Source organism: Kogia breviceps, chromosome 13 (genome assembly GCF_026419965.1).
Source record: "Kogia breviceps isolate mKogBre1 chromosome 13, mKogBre1 haplotype 1, whole genome shotgun sequence".
In the NCBI taxonomy this organism is placed as follows: domain Eukaryota; kingdom Metazoa; phylum Chordata; class Mammalia; order Artiodactyla; family Physeteridae; genus Kogia; species Kogia breviceps.
Window position 1 is genome coordinate 88,219,230 of NC_081322.1, and position 20,254 is coordinate 88,239,483.

Genomic DNA, 20,254 nt, shown 5'->3' on the forward strand with positions numbered 1-20,254 from the left:
GAGTTCTAGTGCATAGTAGGTGCCAGTCTCTAAATGATCATTCAGTCATTTTCGTGTTATTATCCACGAAGTTCCTAGTAGGGAATTGAGATCATGTGAGGTAAAGCAACTTGCCAGGAGATCAGTTAGCAGGGAACAAAAGCATGTAAATTCACGTTTGGCTGCAAAGCCGGTGTTTTTTCCTCAGGCTACCCCATATGTCAAGGGAGGAAACTCTAAAACCCTCTAAGATTCTTATCTTTGAACACTCTATTCGATTTCAATTTCTTCCAGGCAGAGAGAATTCAGTGCAGTGGAATGCTGGCTCCTCTGCCCTCAGGAGAGGTCACGCTGATCAGCCCTCACTACCCACCAGCTCCAGATGACAAAGGTGACAGATCTGACCTTACGGAATTGGGAGGATGAAGTCAGTGCCTGTGAAAGATTCAGGGCACATCGTATTTTTCTTTTCTTTCCAATGATGCTGGCCGGACACTTTACATGTGAGCCTTTCTGAAACCGTGAAGTTGTCATGACCCTAGCAGGCTCAGACGGCTCCCTAATCAGGTGTATTTGAATTTAACCTGGAGAAAGATAACGAAAGTGTTTACTGATCTTCTCTCTCCAACGTTCACAGTATTTAGGCATCCGACCATGAGGAGAAATGCTGGCAGGAAATGCCCACATTACACGAGGCTAGCTAAGCATTGACCCAAGAGAGGAAAGTTCCCGCCTTCAGTTAATTATAAATTAAGAGCAAACACGAGGCAGTCCAGGTTGCATGTTACCAACTACTGGAGACGAAACATTGAGCTCTTCTACTCAGCATTGCTTAGGGGTTTAGTAAAATGGCCGATTATTTTCATAGACAGAGCACCCCACCTTTTCCACCCTGTAGGGGCAGGCAGTCAGGTGGCAGAGGTGTCCCCCCTCCTCCCCACAGGCAGGCTGAAGCGACAGGGCTCCCAGGCCATGGTAGAGTCAGCTGGGGGGTGTCAGCCCCGGCTGGTGGGCACCCTCCAGGTTCAGCCAGGGCTCATTCTTCGTGATCATGCACAGTCTTGGTTTAGATCAGAAAGAAAATGATACATTTGTCCCCAAGACCTAAGTTTCTCCCAAATCAAGTCTTATGGACACACATACAGTAAATTAACCTACCCCTTACACACTACAGTTCAGGGAGTCATTGGTCAAATCAATAGCAAGCCTTAAAAGCCCACCTGCGGCTCTCCGATTGCTAAACATTTCAACGAAGTGTCTGAAGCAGAAATGTATTTAAGTATAACGTTATGGGTGCAACGAACGGATCTGCCAGAACCACGGGGGTCTTCCTGGAGGCCAGGCGTCTGTGTAGGAATCAACAACGGCTCACCGTGCAGCTACTTCTAGCGGGACGGATGGTGCTGTTTTGTGTTTCGGCTCTAGGTGGCGCTGGAGCACATCTTAAAACCCGGCGGAACGCAGGTGCGATGCGGCCGGCCCAGCTCGCGTCCGCGCAGCCTCCAACCTGCTCCGCGTGCAGAAAGAAAAAGAATATTGTCCGCTCTCGTCACTTTGCCGAGACTGCAGAGATGCACGGCTTATTCCCTGAAGATGCAGAGTGGAGAAGAAACAGACAACGCAGGGGTCAGACGCGGTGATCTGAGCGTTGCGGAGACCAGAGGAAAAGGCGCAGACGAGGGAGGGGTCGGAGGAGCCCAGACTGAAGTGCCGGAGGCGGGAGGAGAGCCCCGGGCGGGTCAGAACAGCCAATGGCTTGGAAAGACAACTGGTCAAAAATAAACATTTTCCGTTATTAGAATTCATTGAGCAGAAATGGGCAAAGTTGAAAGGACTCAGTACGCGGCCCTCTCACTGCTGTGGCCCCTCCCGTCGTGGAGCACAGGCTCCGGACGCGCAGGCTCAGCGGCCACGGCTCACGGGCCCAGCCGCTCCGCGGCACGTGGGATCCTCCCGGACCGGGGCACGAACCCGCGTCCCCTGCATCGGCAGGCGGACTCCCAACCACTGCACCACTGGGGAAGCCCCAAACCGACTTTTTAAACATCTTTGTGGCCTCTCCGCTCTGGAGGCGTGAAACAGAGATGCGTAGAGGGAACTTGAGGTTAGACGGAAATGACATGCCAGCCCGAGGGGGAAGATGCAGAAATGTAGAGATGCGGAGAGCTGCCGGTGCACGGTGCACGGGGCGGCGGCGTCAAGAGGCAAATTCAGTCTGTCCCTGCAGGTGGCAAGGAGCTGTTGGAAGAGTTTACACGGTAGGGAGGTGAGCACAGGTTTTCGTTTGAGAAGCTGGGGCTGTACCGGAGACGGTGACGGGGCAGTACTCAGAGTCAAGAGGGGCATTTCCAGGTCCACACACTGAAAGGAGGGCGGGCTGCAAGCCCACCCCAATCCCACCCCCTCCTGACGTGCAGGAAGGAAAGTCTCGCCCATCAAAGGCCCACAGCGCGGGGTTTTGCGCTGCCTTGCCTGCTTTCCATTTGGGGGTCCGCACCCCACTTGTGGGTCTTCCCCTCTGCCCCTGCCCTTCTCTCCTTCTCCCTCCCTCCACCTGATGGAACATTTCCATCGGGAAAACAAACGTGCTCTCGTTTTTTCCAATCTTAAAAATATATAAAAGCAAACCTTTGCTGTGACTCCACATCTTTCTAAAGCAAAGGCGCCCTCGCATTTATTATTACATTTTTTACCTCTTTATTGGAGTGTAATTGCTTTACAGTGGTGTGTTAGTTTCTGCCGTATAACAAAGTGAATCAGCTATACATATACATATGTTCCCATATCTCCTCCCTCTTGCATCTCCCTCCCACCCTCCCTATCGCACCCCTCTAGACGGTCACAGAGCACCGAGCTGATCTCCCTGTGCTATGCGGCTGCTTCCCACTAGCTGTCTTTTTTACGTTTGGTGGTGTATATATGTCCATACCACTCTCTCACTTCGTCCCAGCTTACCCTCCCCCCTCCCCGTGTCCTCTAGGCCATGCTCTACATCTGCATCTTTATTCCTGTCCTGCCCCTAGGTTCTTCAGAACCTTTTTTTTTAGATTCTGTATATATGTGTTAGCATACGGTATTTTTCTCTTTCTGACTTACTTCACTCTGTAGGACAGTCTCTAGGTCCATCCACCTCGCTACAAAGAACTCAGTTGCGCTTCTTTTCATGGCTGTTGTTGACAGGACAGGTGGCAGTCAGAGAACGTCGCAGGCAGGGCAGTGGGCTGCCTGCTGTGGTCGGAAGATGCAGCGGGGCAGCCTCCCGGGTGACCCTAACAGTCCTGTCTCCACGCAGCTCGCACCTTCTCACGTGCAGCCCTGACTGTGCCCTAACGGTGCTTTTCTGCAGCATCACCTCATTTTTAAGTGGTATTTGTGGGCAAAGTCACTACAAGACCCCAAAAAGTTGGAAATGTACTGGACGCCTTAAACGTACACAGTGCTAAATGTCCATTATATCCCAGTACAACTGAAGGGAAATTATTTTTAAAAGTGCCTGATGGTCAAAGGCTGGTCGGGTCTTCCTCGCATCACATCACAGATCCCTGCCTCCCCCTCCCCCGTAGAAGGACTGTTGTGACCCTGGGCTCAGGGGACAGCGCAGGCCGTGACCTCTGGCTAAGGTCAGCTACCCAGCAGTCTTCCTTCCACCTGCAGCCTCACTTCCTCTCGGCCGAGGGATCTGCCCCCAGAGGAGGTGACGCTTGGCCTGAGGCCCCGCGTGCCACACCCAGAGCCAGAGGAAGAGGCTTCTGTCGTCGGGAGCGGAACGGGAGGTGAGGCCCCATCCAGGCCGAGGTGAAGCCCAGGCCCCCAACCCAAGCCTCTGTCGGGACAGCAGGGGAGGGTGGCAGCCAGAGAAGGCGCTGTAGATGCTGCTGCCCTGGGGTGTGATGGGCTCTGTGTGTTCGACGTTGTACGACTGGAGAGAGGCGAGCGTGGCTAAGGAAAGGGCCGTGGAGAAGGCAAGGTTGAGAAGCTAGTGCCCGGGGGCGTTCTATCCCACAAGCCGGGACACGTCTGAAAGGTACAAGCACCCTCCCGAGGGACGCAGGCACAGCCGGGGGAAGACAGTCCCTGTCGCTACAGGAAACAAACCATCCGGATGTTTCCCTACACGGCCTGTTTCTTACTCATCCTTTGCATCGCTGGTTTTTCATCGGGATAAAGAGTTGCTCACCTTTAAAATTAATCATGGCAGCCTGTGGGTTCCCCGAAACAAACCCAGAGACGGTGGTGGTTGCACCGCTGGGATGTCCCAGCAATGTGGCAGAGAAGAGTGGGGGGACATTGTGACTCTCATAAGAAATCAAGCCAGAGTTTACATCAATATAAGAAAAATAGGTCTAAGTGATATTTGAAAGTTGAGATGGAGTCTGGTGCCAGGTGCAGCGCTGCAGCCAGGAGCCCAGGCTGTCACCAGCCCGCCTGGCAGGGCGCAGAGCTCCCCGCTCCTGGCCAAGTGATGCAGATGATCAGTCAGATCTGAGTTTTGAAAATTATCACGTTTATACACCTACACCGTAGAGTGAAACTCATCCCACTACATGTGCCACATACCATTCTTTCAAGAGAACAACCGTAGACTAAACAACCACCCAGATTCAAATATTAACATTTTGACGTATTCACTTTATCTCTCTCTCCATCATTTGTGCTGACATTTTTGAGAATCGGTAGTAGACATCACAAGTCTTTAGCCCTAAATACTACAGCACCCGCCTCCTCCTCCATAACCACAGGACACTATCACACTGAAGAAAAGTAAGTCTTTGGCGCTTCCCTGGTGGCGCAGTGGTTGAGAGTCCGCCTGCCGATGCAGGGGACGCGGGTTCGAGCCCTGGTCTGGGAGGATCCCACATCCCGTGGAGCAACTAGGCTCGTGAGCCACAACTACTGAGCCTGCGGGTCTGGAGCCTGTGCTCCGCAACAAGAGAGGCCACAGCAGTGAGAGGCCCGCGCACCACGATGAAGAGCGGCCCCCGCTCGCCGCAACCAGAGAAAGCGCTCGCACAGAAACGAAGACCCAACCCGGCCACAAATAAATAAATAAATTTTAAAAATTTAAAAAATAAAATAAAATGCTTTAAAAAAAAAAAAAAGTACGTCTTTGCTTTCTGTCTGCTGATACCTAGCCCGATATTCAGGTTTTCCTTAATCATCCACAAAATATCATTCATAGCTGTATTTTCAAACAAGAATCGCTACCTCTTTCTTTAAACAGCTTTGATATATAATTTACATAGTGTACAATTCACCCATTTAATGTTTACAATTTGATGGTTTCTAGTAGAGTCACAGAGTTGCGCTCTTTTCACCTAAAACAGTCACACTTTTCCAATTTTTTAATGACGGTGGCCCTTTGAGAAGACCAGGCCAGATGTCTCATACACTGTCTACTTTGACGTGTGCCTGGTTATTTCTTTTGTGCCGTGGTGGTTTTGCGCTGCCTGTCTTACAACACCTACAAAGTGGAGGTGAGTCTAAGGCCCACGTATATTTAAGTCAAAACATCTTGGTAAGTAAGAGTCCTTCACAGGTGGTGATCTGTACTTTGCACGATTAGTCATGGAAAATTTGATCACTGCGTATGGAGGGGGCGACCACAATATCGTGTCTTTGTGGTGATGGGTTTTCCCTTTGTGGTCCGCAAGAATGCTGCGAGGTCATGCTTGGAGGTCATGAAGCTGCCCGGTTTCCAAGAATCTTTCGCAGCCGTGGATAGTCCTTGCCCAAATCAATTAGCTCTGAGGGGCTGCAGATGGTTATTTCCACTTTCACGTCATCCACACTGATGAGATGCAAGTTTGTAAAAAGGGCTTTCCCTCTTCAGCTTGGAATCTCATCTCCTAAAGAGGGAAGTATTTTATTCTTACCTTTAATTGCCTCTTTTCAAGAAAGGGGTTGGTGCAATGGTCACCTCCAAAACTGCCTATTGGATTCGTTCCTTCTTTTTGTTTTGAGGAGCATTCTGGACTTGTAGGTGTTTCTTTATCCAAGGTAACGTAATCCATTACACATTCTTTTTCATAAGTTTTATTGAAATATAATTAACGTACCATAAGATTCACTCTTTTGAAGTGTCTGTTCGGTGGTTAGTGCTACATTCACGTGTCAGTGGTTTACAGTATGTTCACAAAATCGTGCAGCCGTCACCAGTGTCTCTTTTGAGGACAGTTTTTTTCATCATCACAGAAAGGAACCCTCTACACACTAGCATCACCCCTCACCTTCATGTCCCCCAGCCCCTGGTAACCTCTGATCTAGTTTTCTGCCTCTGTGAATTCACCTCCTCTGAACATTTTATATAAATGAAGTCATGCTGTGTGCGGTCGTTTATGACTGGCTTCTCTCACGTAACATAATGTTTTCAGGGTTTCACGCATGTTGTAGCAGGTGTCAGGGCTTCATTCTTTTTCACGACTCAATAGTTTTCCATCGGGTGGAGGGACCACCTTTGAGTACACACTCACCAGTTAACAGACGTTGGGTTTGTTTCCACTTTTTGAATATTATGAGTAATGCTGCTGTGAACATTTGTGTACAAGGTATTGTATGCATAAGTTTTTATTTTTCGTGAATATGTAACTCGGGGAGGAATAGTTGGGTTTATATGGAAAGTCTCAGCTGAACATGTTGAGGAAATGGCCAAACTCTTTTCTGAAGTGCCCACACCATCTTACAATCCCACAAGCAACGTGTGATAGCTGGAGTTTCTCTACATCTTTGCCAAAAACTTGTTATTGTCTGTCTTTTTTGTTTTAGCCATTGCAGTAGCAGTGACATGGTATGCTATTGTGCTTTTGCTTTGTATTTCCTAAATAACGAATGACGTAGAACAACTTTGCATGTGCTTACCGGCCATTTGTATATCTTCTTTGGAGAAACGTCTATTCAAATCCTTTGTGCATTTTGAAATTGGGTTGTTGTTTTATTGTTGAAAGAGTTTTTTATATATTTTGGACACAAGTCCCTTATCACAGCTATGATTTGCAAATATTTTCTTCCATTTTAGGGGGTTGTCTTTTCACTTTTTGTCCTTTGAAGCACAAATATTTTTAATGTTAGTGAAGTCTGATTGATCTATTTGTCTTATCGCTGATCGTTTTTGTGTCATATCTAAGCAGCTGTTACCTACCCCAAGGTCACTTGATCAGGAATCTGCTAAAATGCCACCTCACTAGAGACATCCACCTCTGTCGCTCGCCTCCTGCCCTGCTTTCTTCATCACGGCTCTCCCCGTTTGACACGTTGTGTACCGTCTGGCTTGCTCGCTCCTCATCCGTCTTTCCACACTTGCATGTACACTCCTTGAAAGCAGGGCTTCTCTTGTTTCCACTCCTGGCCGGACGCCCAGTGCCTGGAACAGAGCCAGACTCGCGTCCGGAATTCACCGCAGCCGGGGAAATAACAGCAAAGCTGCTCGAGCGCCCGAGGGGCAGCGCCGCGGGCCGAAGCCTCCGGAGCAGGGTCGCCGGGTAGCTGGATTCTGCAGAGCATATTGGAAGGATGCAAAAGGGCCAAAACAAAGGGCGGCGCACACATAAAGAGCAGAGATCCAAGGAGGACTTTGTGAGCTGGAGAACTATTTACAAATAACAGTAAGCGCCCTGATAGAAGAAAGCACCGTCTTGCTGGGAGGGTCCATGTTACGTGTCAGTGCCTGAGCTGCGGGGACCAGATATGTGGCTGGACAGAAGTCTCGGCGCACCTGGGAGGCTGTCGCTGAATCAGGCGAGCACTGGAACCAGTTTAGCGTCCAGCGGATCGCCTTGCCTAGTGGGGGTGGCCCCATCCGAGCTGCTGGGGGCTGGAATAGGCAGAGGGCAGGCGTGGTGGGGTTTCTGCCTGACCCTGAACCCGGGCGCTGGTCTTCTCCTGCCCTTGGAATGAGACTGACACCATCGCTGCTCCTGGCTCTGAGGTCGTAGGACTCAGACTAGACTTTAGAAGCTAAGCCACCAGCTCCCCTGGGTCCCCAGCTTTGCAGGTGGCAGATGCTGGGGCTTGTCAGCCTCCGTAACTGCGTGAGCCAATCCCTCGTCATAAATGCCCGTGTGTGTGTGTGTGTGTGTGTGTGTGTGTGTGTGTGTGTGTGTGTGTTAGGGTCCTACACAGAAACAGAGCCAGCGGGATATGTACAGACATTCGTACGTACGTACAGACACGTGGCTCTGCTTCTCTGGGGAACCCTGACTCATACTCCTGGATTGACTCAGTTGGACCGTGAATGTTAATAGGATATTGAATAAAAGTAGCACTTTTATTCTGAAAGAGAAGCAACTTCTGCAAAGGGAATTTGAACACTCCCCTTAGTGAGGAAACTCCGCCTTGGCGACAGCACCGCATTATGATTTGTCAAGACTGATGCACAGACACACATGCTCACTCCAGTAAATTCCATGTCACTCTCAGGCCGATGCTGGCAAAGCAGAAGTGAAACACATCTCTAAACTATTGGAACGAAAGCTATGTCAATATAGCAGAGACACATTTCACTGGCCCTGAATTCAGTGAAAAAAACGTAACTATTGTTCTAGAACGGTATTTAACTTGCCTTGATTTGCTAATTTGTCCAGTGTGGAAACGGAATTCAGGCATGATCGGGTCGGTTGTACTAAACTCACCGTGTCCTGAAGTCCCCTGGGTTTTAAATCAGTCAAATGAGAAGCCTGTCCCCCTGCTCCGTTCCACCTGAATCTGGGTGTGGCTGCAGGGGGGCCGGGGTCACGGGGTGGGTGCTGTCGTGCGGGCTCGGGAGCTGGGCTCAGGGTTGTGCTGGGTTGTTGCCTGGTTGGGGGGCGAGGGGAGAGCTACGGCTGCTCTGTCCTGCCTGGTCCTTGCCCGTCTGTCCTCAGTGATGTCCCCTGAGCCAGTCTGTGCTCCTCTGGCTGGTTTCTCGGAGGCAGTGTCCCTCCCCTTTACCCCCTAACCACTCAGCACGTGCTGCCATCACAGACAGGAGGTCCGCGGGCCGTGACCCTCCCCCCAGATCAGGGCTGTTACCCTCCCCCCCAGAGCGGGGCCGTGACCCCCGCAGATCAGGGCCGTGACCCTCCCCCCAGATCAGGGCCGTGACCCTCCCCCCAGATCAGGGCCGTGACCCTCCCCCCCAGAGCGGGGCCGTGACCCTCCCCCCAGATCAGGGCCGTGACCCTCCCCCCCAGAGCAGGGCCGTGACCCCCCCAGATCAGGGCCGTGACCCTCCCCCCAGAGCAGGGCCGTGACCCCCCGCCCCAGAGCGGGGCCGTGACCCTCCCCCCAGATCAGGGCCGTGACCCTCCCCCCCAGATCAGGGCCGTGACCCTCCCCCCAGAGCGGGGCCGTGACCCCCAGAGCAGGGCGTGGGCTGCGTTCACCCTGCGGCCCAGGCAGCCTGCGCTCTGACCGCCTCGCCCCGCAGGCTGGCTTGAGGCTTCAGCTGCGACCTGCACCCGCTCTCCGAGCTCTAGGAGAAAAGTGGACGCCAGGACCCTGTTGACCAGATTCCACAGAACAGGTCCGGGGTGAATCCCCCCCCCCCGCGGTTCTCACCTGGAGGAGACGGCACGCCGACACCTCGACAGCTTTCTTCTCCACAGTCCGTCGCCCCCGGGGCCACGTGACCCTCAGCACCGGGACAGAACGGTCTGCAGACAGCTCTTGCCAGCCGGACGGTCAGCTCCTAAACACCCAGAGAAGCGTTTCTCGTAAGACTTCATCTGAGTGTCCCCACGGGATTTTGCAACTCAGCAGCTGAGTGCGGGGTCTCCCCTTGGAGGCCCCGTTCAGGTCCTCACCGGGGAGGGCAGGGACGGAGGCCTGCTGATAAAGCACCAAGAGCGCTGGGGCCGGTCTGCGCCGGCGCCTCCAAGGTTCCACGTGTCCACATGAGGCAAGGGGCGCCCTTGGCCGGCAGGCAGCGGAGCCAGGCTCACCCAGGACGGCTGGGCGCTGGCGTGTGGGTCCCTGGACCTGGTCTAGGCTAGCCTGCTTTCTCTTTCCCCAGCCATTTAACTTCCTTGGGTTTCATTTTCCTCACCTTTAAATGGGGGCAACAGCATATGCATAATTTATAGAATTGTCGAATGCTGAGTTGATACACGTAGCAGCTAGAGCGCCGGGCACATAGTAAGTGCTCAGCATACGTGAAGCTCTGTCATCTCCGTCTGGGCGTGGGGTGCCTGTGTAGGGCCTTAACTATACTTACACCCCTACTTCCCTATCGATACTTTTGAGCTTTGAGTTTTTTCGGCTGGCAATAAGATACTGGAATGTCCCCCCTGGGCAGAAACCGTTCCGAGCAAACAACAAAGGCCTGGAAAACAGGACATGTCTGAGACATGCCCTAACCGCGAGCAAACAAGTATGGCGGGGGATAAGAATGATTAAGCCAGAGTTTAGAGGTCGCCCCAGCCAACCATAACTCATGTGACTCAACCCCCCACCACAAAAACACGAAAATGTAAAGTAGGCATCCGACAGCCAACCAATCAAGGAACTAGAGCCAAGTCCCCACTCCGGTCCGGAACAAACAAACCAATGAGAAAAAAAACCTTGATATATCCACACTTTGCATAATGAAAAATGAAAGCTATAAAATGTATGTGATTCCGCTTGGGGGGCGGGGGGTCCTCTTCGGCCTCCTGCGTGAGGACCAAGGAACCCCGGTGCACCGGCTCCTAATAAACCTCTTGCGTGTTGCAGCGACTCTCGACTCTTGGCGGTTCTTGGGCGAGCTGGGATCCCTCGGAGACCGTTCAGGTCTAACACCTGCCTGTCCCGAGCGCGCACAGGAGGGAGAAGATCACTGGGCGGGCGGGACAGAGACTCTTGAACAGACGAGGGGACTCGCGCCTCTAAGGATGCGCTCGGCGGAAGCCAGAGGGAGGTTATTCCACGAGAGAGACCATTACGGAAATGGTCTCTTGGAAAGAGCCAAGAACAGGCGCGCCTCGGTATGACAGAGCCACAGAGACGGGAGGTGTAGGAGATGCACCCAGAGTGCCAGCTGATGAACCCCGACAGGTGGTTCTCTGGTAAGTACAGGCCCAGCACAAGGCCACCGGCAAATTTCTACAGGGAGGATGTCGAGAATTGCACAGGCTCCTGAGCCAAGTTATACTGTTGTATTTTGGGTTTTTTTGTTTGTTTGTTTGTTTTGCAGTACGCAGGCCTCTCACTGTCGTGGCCTCTCCCATTGCGGAGCACAGGCTCCGGACGCGCAGGCGCAGCGGCCACGGCTCACGGGCCCAGCCGCTCCGCGGCACGTGGGATCCTCCTGGACCGGGGCGCGAACCCGCGTCCCCCGCATCGGCAGGCGGACTCTCAACCACTGCGCCACCAGGGAAGCCCTATACTGTTTTAAAGGAGACCAGGTTAAGCACAAGGATGCCAGATAGCTCCCAGATAGGTAATTGAAAGGTGGTCCGATAAAAGAGAACGTGGAGGTATCTGTCTGTGTTGCTGCAAGTACAGAACCAGCGTCTCAGAACAAAAATCGTAAAGCTACAGATTTCAGGACAGCTTCAGCAAAAGCTCTCTGGCAGCCAGAGCTGTCGGGCAATGGTCTGGTTTGCATTATGGGAACGTGTCCCCCACCCCTGGAGCGGTGTCCGCTCGGAGGACCAATTACCAGACGTGGGGAGGAAGTGACCTCGAGTTGCTGGTGGAAGGTCAAACCAGTGACCCTCAAGTCCAAACTCTGACAGTCATAGTTTCACACGGACAGAATTCAGTCACCAGGAAGGCTTAGGAAATCGGTGTTTTGATGCATGGCCTCTTTAGTTACTGCCAAGTTAAGCAGGTAAATGTTATTTTCTTAACATATATTAATATAATAATGTATCTTAGTCATTCTGTGTGTTAAAATGTTTGACTTTTTTGTTGATGACTGAGCATTTACCATATTCTAAGAATATCATTCTGAGCAAGGATTCTACCTAATTAATGACACGGACATCAACAAGGCCGACATTGTCGAAATGTATACCATTACCAAATAAACATTTGGAAGTTGGTGTTTCAGATAAATGCCTGGTTTTATTTTCTAGTCCCTTTCCTTTCTCCCCTCAACATCAATCGAGGAAATATCTCCCTTTTACGTGAGGCTGGGGGAGGGGTGTGGGGAGGGAGGAGAAGGACGCAGGAACAGCTCACGGAGGCTTCTGTTTCATCAGGCTCCGTGTCCTCTTGCAAACCGCATCATTTGTGTATTATTTGGAAGATTTAAAAAACTGTCTTGTTAAATATCGTGAGATTCTCAGGTCAAAAAATAGGTAGTTTCCCTTTTGTCTCTCCCAGAACTGGGCCTCTGAAAACAGTCATCACAGGAGGGGACCAGGGCACAGCAAGTCACAGCAAGGTGACAGAAGGCCTCGGGGAAAGGAAGACTTGTGTCCTGCCCTTGACTCCCAGCCGCCCCTCCCTGCACTTCCCGGAACATCAGGCACCTGACACACCTGCTGAATAAATGTTTGCTTAATAGTGTTGTGTTTTTAGGGTTCCTTTGGTGTGGCACTAGCTCTTGGTTATGGTAAGTCTGATGGAAAAGTCAAACCTGTGTAATAAAGATAAGAATTCAAACTCAGATCAGCTTTACAGAGAACCAGTCTGCGAGCTCAATTACCAAATTAGTTTCTGGAGATATTAGCTCATGAAATTTATTTTTAACACAGTAAACATTTGATACAGTTTCACAGGAAATGAATATTTAACAAAAATCCTGTCTACAACATGCACAGTGCTGTGCACCCAGAGAGCAGTCCATTAGTAAGAGTTTGGTGTGCAGAATTCCACTTGAAGGTCTTTCTACCTTCGTCTAATTAACAAGGCCGTGGACACCCATGTTTAACAATGCAGCAAGTCTTTATTCCAGGAAACATTTATTTCATTCGCTCCCAAATGTAGCTCTAATATGTTTTTGGTTAGAGAGGGTCTTGGGATGAGAGTCAGCTTTAACTTTCTGGTCTTAAATATTTATCATTTCCCTGCCCACCTGATGGCAAGCAGGGAGAGCCAAATAAACACCATTACTTTAAGCGGAGTTTTAAAGATGAAGCCATGAAGATACTGATCACGCTTTAAAGATGATGTGAGTTTAGCTGAGAACGTCTTTTTTCCTAGCAGAGAGAATCCCAGCACTTAGTGTAAACACGCCCGCCCCGTGGAGTCCTTCCCACTCTTAAGCCATGTGGGCTTGGACTGGTCCTGGAAGGCCTGCCAGTGGGGAAGCTGTTTCAGGAACCAGCCTTGGCACTGGGGCTCGTGAGTTTTGTCACATGAAGCAGTCTTTCTAAAAGACCACGCTTTCCCCAAAGAGTCTTTGCGCTTTTCAAATTACACAGTGGAGTTTATACAAAATTTAACGTTTTATGTCGTCTCATCCTTTCTGCTAGAAAATGGCTGGAGCAAACATACCACATTGCTCCAATGTGAACTTGGTCTCTCCTGTGCAGACAAGGCCTGGAGTGTTTGCACATGAACTTTTATGAAGCTGCAAATCTCTCTTACCTTCCCCACACGTGAGAACAAATGATAAACGTGAAAGGTGATATTTTAAAAACTCTTGTATTCAATTATTCACACCGAAGGATAGCCATTAAAATTATGAACATCTCTACATATATTTCATGTATCATACATATATATATACTTTAAATGTATAATTACATATCAACAAAGGTTTCTTGCTGCTCTAAGCATGTAAGTAAAACAAAGATTTGGCAAAGTAACACCCATATATGCATATATACTGGCTGTTTGAATTATGAATTTATTTACAACTTACCTAGGTTATAATCAGTGATTATTGTTATATTATACAAACATGACAGTAAAGGTTTCTTTTAAATACAAAGACTGCAAATGAATACATGAAAAAATTACACACATGTACAATATTTATAATTTATAAATGCAAAGTTAAGACCTCTTTAAATTATTGCACTTGCGCATTTTACAAAGTTTTTATGTCGTACATATAAAATATTTTTTAATTTATAACTTATTAACCGTAATGAAGTTGGATATTGTTAACTCCAAATTCCTTCTCCTTCCGAAAGTGAGCCCATTAAAACTTTGGATACAGATCCATCGACGCTACAGATCAGCTTATTACGAGCATTGTATTTCTGACAACTTGTAACCTGTATTACACTCCAGCAGCTTCTCGTCAGCAAGGAGATTATCACCAGCAAACTCTTAGTTGCCTTCACTAGGCAGGGATAGAGGATCTCCTTTGTTCATAAGGACTTGTAAAAAAAAAAAAAAGTTACCTCTTCTTTTCAGAAAGAGTGAAGATGCTGCATTTCTACAAATTTTGGTAACTGTTTCACAGTGTTCTGGGCACGCACACTTTTTCCAGTGGGTCACTGGGTGGGTTCTGGTGAACAGGTGGGGGGCGTGGTACAGAAACACCTTCTACAACTACATCTACTCTCAGTGTGCACACTAAGTGAATAGCAAGGGCGTACACCATACAACAGGTCATATGGAAAAGAGTGTTCCCATAGGTCGTTTACACAGTATATTTGAGGTAGGGCACAAGACGGGGAACGAAAGAAAAAACAAAAGCTGCAATGCCCAGGATCGGATGATATTTTAGGAGGGCTAGGGCACTGGATAACACACTTTTAAAACTTATCCTGCAATAGGAATAAAACCTTTCCACTTAAGCTTCAGTGAATGTACGGTTCCTCAGAAATATTAGCTGAAACATGATGCGTGCAAACTGACCGCCCGAATTGGCAAGTGTGGTCCGGCTGGAAGTTTCGGCCTGGCTCCCGGGGTAACGCTAACCCGTGCCCCGCAGAGGTACACGCAGCTCTGCACCCTCTCAGGGCGGTCAGCTCTGCGGGACCTTCCACTGTCGGTCAGAGAAGGGAAAAGCTTAGAGTTCGGGTGAAGGCAGTAATGCTTCTTCGGATTTCACACGTGTTTCTTGTCTTTCACTTTGTCCCATCTTTTCAATTTGGAACGAGAACAGCATCAAAACTGTTTTCTTCCTTTTTTTTTCTATTCTTATCATCACATAAATGTATCTAGTGCTTCAGACAACGAAAATATCCAGTAAAAAAAAAAAGACGAGAAACAAAAAGTGTAAGCACTGCGTTGGGTATCACTAATTTAAACTTAAGTGTTTAAAGAAATTGGCAAAATGTGTATCAGGATAAATACTTAATGCAAAGGTAAAAATATACTAGCCATGCTCTACAGACGAGCCTGGGGAAACCATCACTGACAGCATACTTGGCTACTTTACATTTTACAGTGATTTTAAAATCAGATTAATACTTGCAATAGAAGGGATACACTAAGGTGACTAAATGAATATGTTTTTAAAGAGTTAAATCCTGAATAAAATCAGCAAAGTGTAGAAAGCAAATACATTTGAAATATACAAAGAGATAGAAGTGATTTTCAAAATCTAAATCATGCATAGGTACCTGAAAAACCCAACAAAATCACATCATAATCAGTGTCACAGTTCTTGGAAGTTCTTGTGAAAAAGACTGAACAGTTCCTCGGCTATGGTCCCAAGGGTGACTGTGAATGAAATAAAATAAGGGATAGAGATCTGGTAAGGAGAGAATGATCCTAACTCATTCCACTTGATAAAATTAACCATGGATGTGTCCCTTGAAATGTTTTTAATTACAGTTAAGCAAGAAAGCAAAACAATGAATATATGAATGAAGAAGTAAGATTATAGAATTTAAAATAAAAGCACAGGCCAAAGCATGGTGAAATCACCTAGTCCTATTAAAACTCAAACCTAACTCTGGGTTAAAAGGCCAGCAACATAATACTCAAAACTAAACCTATGAAGCAATCCAGGAAGCTAAGGATTTATGCATCTATGTGTATCACGTACAAACATAGCTACTGTGCTTGAATATACCAAGAAAGCAAAATTCACTGAGGTGGATTGCATAAAAAAAAAGAATGCATAATATCTGAAAAGCATGCTAAAAAGAGGAAACCTACACTGAACAAACCTAGTTCTGAATTAGCTCTGTTTTTGCTGCTGTGAGAACAAGTCACCCCAAGCAGCACCGTGATTGTCTGCACAGATGCTTTTCCATGGAGGGAAGAGTCAGGATGGAGGATAACGGGGTGTGACTAATTCAAAACCTGGTCTCTCTTCCAACATTGGTTTCTCACGTGCTTCTCAGAAATAACTAAAGCTGGGAAATGGATCAGAATTCCTGCCTTAGTAAAAGGGTCATTTTTGAGAATTCCTTTCCACATTAATTGCATTTAAGATTTTCTATTTAATTAAATCACAACTAGTAATTAATCAGATACTTGCAGTTTTTAGAATTTTATTCCGCTGCCCAAGTTCAATAGTTCACGTGGTTAGCATGCACTGCCAAGAAAATTTCTAGTTAAAAAATATATTCACTATCTCTGAAAGGGATAAGTGCATTTGATGATAAAACTCTATCTATTATAAATCAGCACAACCAATAAAAAATTTTGCAAATCAAATATTCTACATATACTCACAGCTGGTTACCAAATTTATACCGAACAGGGAAACTTTGGCCCAATATAAAATACCACTTTAATGAGAAACTCATCAAAACTTTTGGCGATAAAGACCATCTGCCCTTTAAAGAAAAAATCTGGGGAAAAGGCAAAACAGAACTCAAAAGCGTGTCTGCTAAATAAATCTGCCGAGATACAAAATACTCCTAAGTGTGTGTTTTCCAAAACAGATTGTTAACTAAATATCACTGCATCTGAGGCCCTTTCATTTTAGGTAAATCTATGATTCCTAAGTCAACCTTACACATGGTAAAAGTAATAGTAACAGTTTACATTAGAATACAGTCCTTTGTTCAAACTTTGCTTCTATTATGACTATTTCACAAGAAATCAACCAACCGATAACTCCATACATGTTTCTTTGGGAAACTACTGTTCAAAGTACAGGTCACATAATGCAATACACCTGGGTATGCCAAAATAAGACGCTTTTCTCTAATAATCATGTCAGAACAGCAACCTTAAAAATGCAAAACTAGCCGTAGCATTCCCGCCCCATGACTGTTGTCTATTTCAAGAAGCAGAATTCGTGCACTTTTTAAAAATCCTGTTAATTAAACAATAGTCTTCAATGATATTTCCTTCCCCCTAAGTAACTTTTGTGATTAAAGTTGAATCTCATGGTTCCAGTTTCATACATTTGGCTGCAGAAAGTTTGGATGTATGCAACTTTTTAGAATTCAGTTCTGTGAATACATTAACATGAGAAAGGACCCTTTCTAGTCAGCTCTGTATCAAACCGTATACATTTTCCAACATGAAAAATCACGTTTTGAAGAATGGGGCTGATTTTTACTTTTCAAAGATGTGTTTGCATCTCTCTCCCTTTCTCTCTCTCACACATATATGTGTGTGTGTGTGTATCTACATGCATGTGTGTACCTACATGAATGTATGTGTGCACAGCTACATACGTGTGTGTGTGTGTAACTAGCCACAGTGGTATTCTCTGTTATTTCCTTTTACCTCATATTGTATAATTATAATAGCAAATGGAGCTCCACGTAAGGAAGATGGCAACTTTCAGAAACCCATAAGGAAACTGAACACACAACGTTAATTTTAAAATAAGAACTATGTTTATGTATAGCTAATTCTGCTGCAACACAAATAAACCATATTATAGAAACACCTGATTTCATCATTTTTGCAAAAACCAAGCTCATATGAACAACAATGTGTATAGTCTTGGATATGTAGAAGAATATTTTTAAAACTTCACTTTATTGAAAGTAATGTTCCAGTTTCCTGCTTCAAGAATCGTGGATAAGCCATTTGTTATGGATCAGCCTAGCACTTCTGAGACTAATTCCTTCAGGTCAGGACTAGCACAGCTTCGGAGGCTACCATGTCATTGTGCTAGAAATCTTTAAAGCATTCATATGCCGCAGAAGTGCCTGGTTTATAATCCTTGTAGGAGGGGGTCCAGACTATTACTTCTGTATATTGTTTCAAAACATTTACATTGTAGAGGGCCATGAGCCTACCAAAACGGATACAGGAGGGACCCTGCAGACGCAGGGGTCTCTGTAGGTATCTGATGTTGAGCAGAGCAAAGAGAACAGAGATGAGGCCCGACGCAGCTGCCCAGGGCGGAGAGCACAAGCACAGGGGAGGGCAAACAGGAGGCGAATGAGCCGCTTGCAATGAAGGCTCCAGGAGGCTTAAACGTTATGGTTTAATTGACTTCCGGAGAAATGCATGGTCCTGCAATTCAATCATTTGTAGAACAAACCTTTCCCTTTGAATGTGAGTTTAAGATTTTGCAATGACATCAAGTGAACACATAAAAGAATCATCGTTTAAAATTCACATTTTACATCCGTAAGACTTGTCCGTTGAAAAGAAAATTGTATGCCTTGCTTTTATTTTGTTATTTATGTAAAGGGGTTAGGAAATTTGCCCAGACTGCAATAAAGAAAAAAATAAAGAAAAAATACTCTCTGACATTTTTTGAATTGATACTTGGATTTCTGAGATTTATTATGATGTATACCTGCACCTCTTTTCAAGAGGATAGAAAATCTGCTTCCTTTAGTGTTAAATGTATTCATCTAAGCCCTTTAGTATAAGCTTAAAGAATATGCTTCAAGTCCACCTAACTTTTAATTCATGAGGCTCTGAAGAATCCATTTTCCATCACTGATTGCAGAAAGGCGCTTCTCACTCTGTAACCTCGACGCCACGTGTCTGAGGCTGTCTGCTATGATTCACGCTAATTACAAGGAGGTCACACATGAACGTCCACAAGAGTAACATGGAAAAGTTCCTATTTATAACCAACGACATCAAAGCAACACTGGTGTTAAAGCCAAAGTACAACATCCTAATAGTACCGTTTTAACCCTCACTGGAAAGATACAGTGGAAAAGTACCCCCTTCCGAATAATTGTCCATTTCCATTAAGGCCTCAGCTGTATTAGCCCATTAGAAAAGGCCAGTTCACAAGGAGTCACTGGGGCTGCGGATTTCTGGTCCCGGCTGATCACCGTCTGTGACGCAGTTGAGGAGGCCGGCAGGGAGCCGTCTGCTGGATGTGTTTACTTAATGGTACCTTCTTGAAGAGGTCTGCATCCCATTACCAGGTGTAGGTTCCCCCCACAAAAATAAAAGGAAGAAAAGTCAAAGAAGCAGGATTAACATCTTCAGGTGGAAGGGGTCAGGGGAGGCCATCAGTCATCGATCTTCACGGGCAGCTTCTCCGAGGTCCCCTGGGCCGCCGGCGGGTTCGAGATCCACACGGCACTCTCCTCCCCTCGGATCACCTTCTCCCACTGGCTCAGGTTATCCCTGGAATAAGAGATGCAGCGACAGGGGCTGTTTCAGAGAGGATCTCTGGACTCTGTCCTAACAATCATCCGCACCATCCCGTGGCACAACTCAGCCCGATGGCTTTGGGGTGTCGTTTGGACTCTGGTGACCTTGATTATGGCCAGCTTGCCGGCTCCCAGCCTGTCCCCCGACTGGGCACCACAGCTCCGACTCCTCAGAGGAGCCTCAACCACCCAAGCCCCGTCCCCCCAGCTTGTTTCCTAGTTGGGATTCACTGGAAGGGGGACCGAGCCGACGGGTGGCCACCGAGGACACGCGGGATAGGAGGAAAGGGTGGCGGGGGGGGGGGGGGGGCGGAGCCGCAAGTTCATCCACCAACGACACCTCCGGCCAGGCCTTCCCACCCCACGGGGGGAAGCGTGTGTCCCCGCGGGGCCGCTCCACCCACTGCACCCCACGCTCGAGACCGGGGAGAAGCCTTATTGTGAACAGCGGGTCATCTATTGGAAACGCGCCATAAGTTACCCCTGCCGCAAACTTTTGAAACGTCCTCGTTACGAGGTTGTATTTGTGCCCCAGTGGCCTCTAGCCCCCAACGCGGCCGCACTCCCCCACCTCCTAGTCGGCCCCTCTCAGAACCCGCAGCTCGGGGGTTGCAGCAGCTGCCTCTCCTCCGATGCCGTGAGAACTCCTGCTCCCCGGCTAACCTCGCAGGGGCCTAATCAACGTTCCCCACCTCGCACCTTCCTTTCTCACACGCCAAGTCAAAATCAGAAGCGAACCTCAGCATCCGCAAACACAAAATCCATGCAGAGCAGACCGGCTCAGATACCTTTGGACAGAAGAAACCCCTAAACTATAACCTGAAAAATGTAACACTTTAGTTCTTTTCCTATGTCATCAGGTATCATTCTCCCAGAACCTGAAGAGATTTTTATGATATATTGGAAAAAAAAAACACCCACTAACTTTGTGG

General features: G+C 47.7%; 1 protein-coding gene across 6 annotated transcripts in view; it reads right to left on the reverse strand.

The window, feature by feature from the left end:
- Positions 1 to 12,603: 12,603 nt before the first annotated feature.
- Positions 12,604 to 20,254, reverse strand: part of PDE10A (phosphodiesterase 10A) — a 566,819-nt gene continuing 559,168 nt past the window's right edge. For all 6 annotated transcript variants that reach the window (XM_067011128.1, XM_067011129.1, XM_067011132.1 and 3 more), the window contains one exon: positions 12,604 to 19,296. In XM_067011128.1, the coding sequence (XP_066867229.1) occupies positions 19,179 to 19,296 (118 nt within the window). In that variant the 3' untranslated portion in view covers positions 12,604 to 19,178. The remainder of the gene's footprint in view (positions 19,297 to 20,254) is intronic.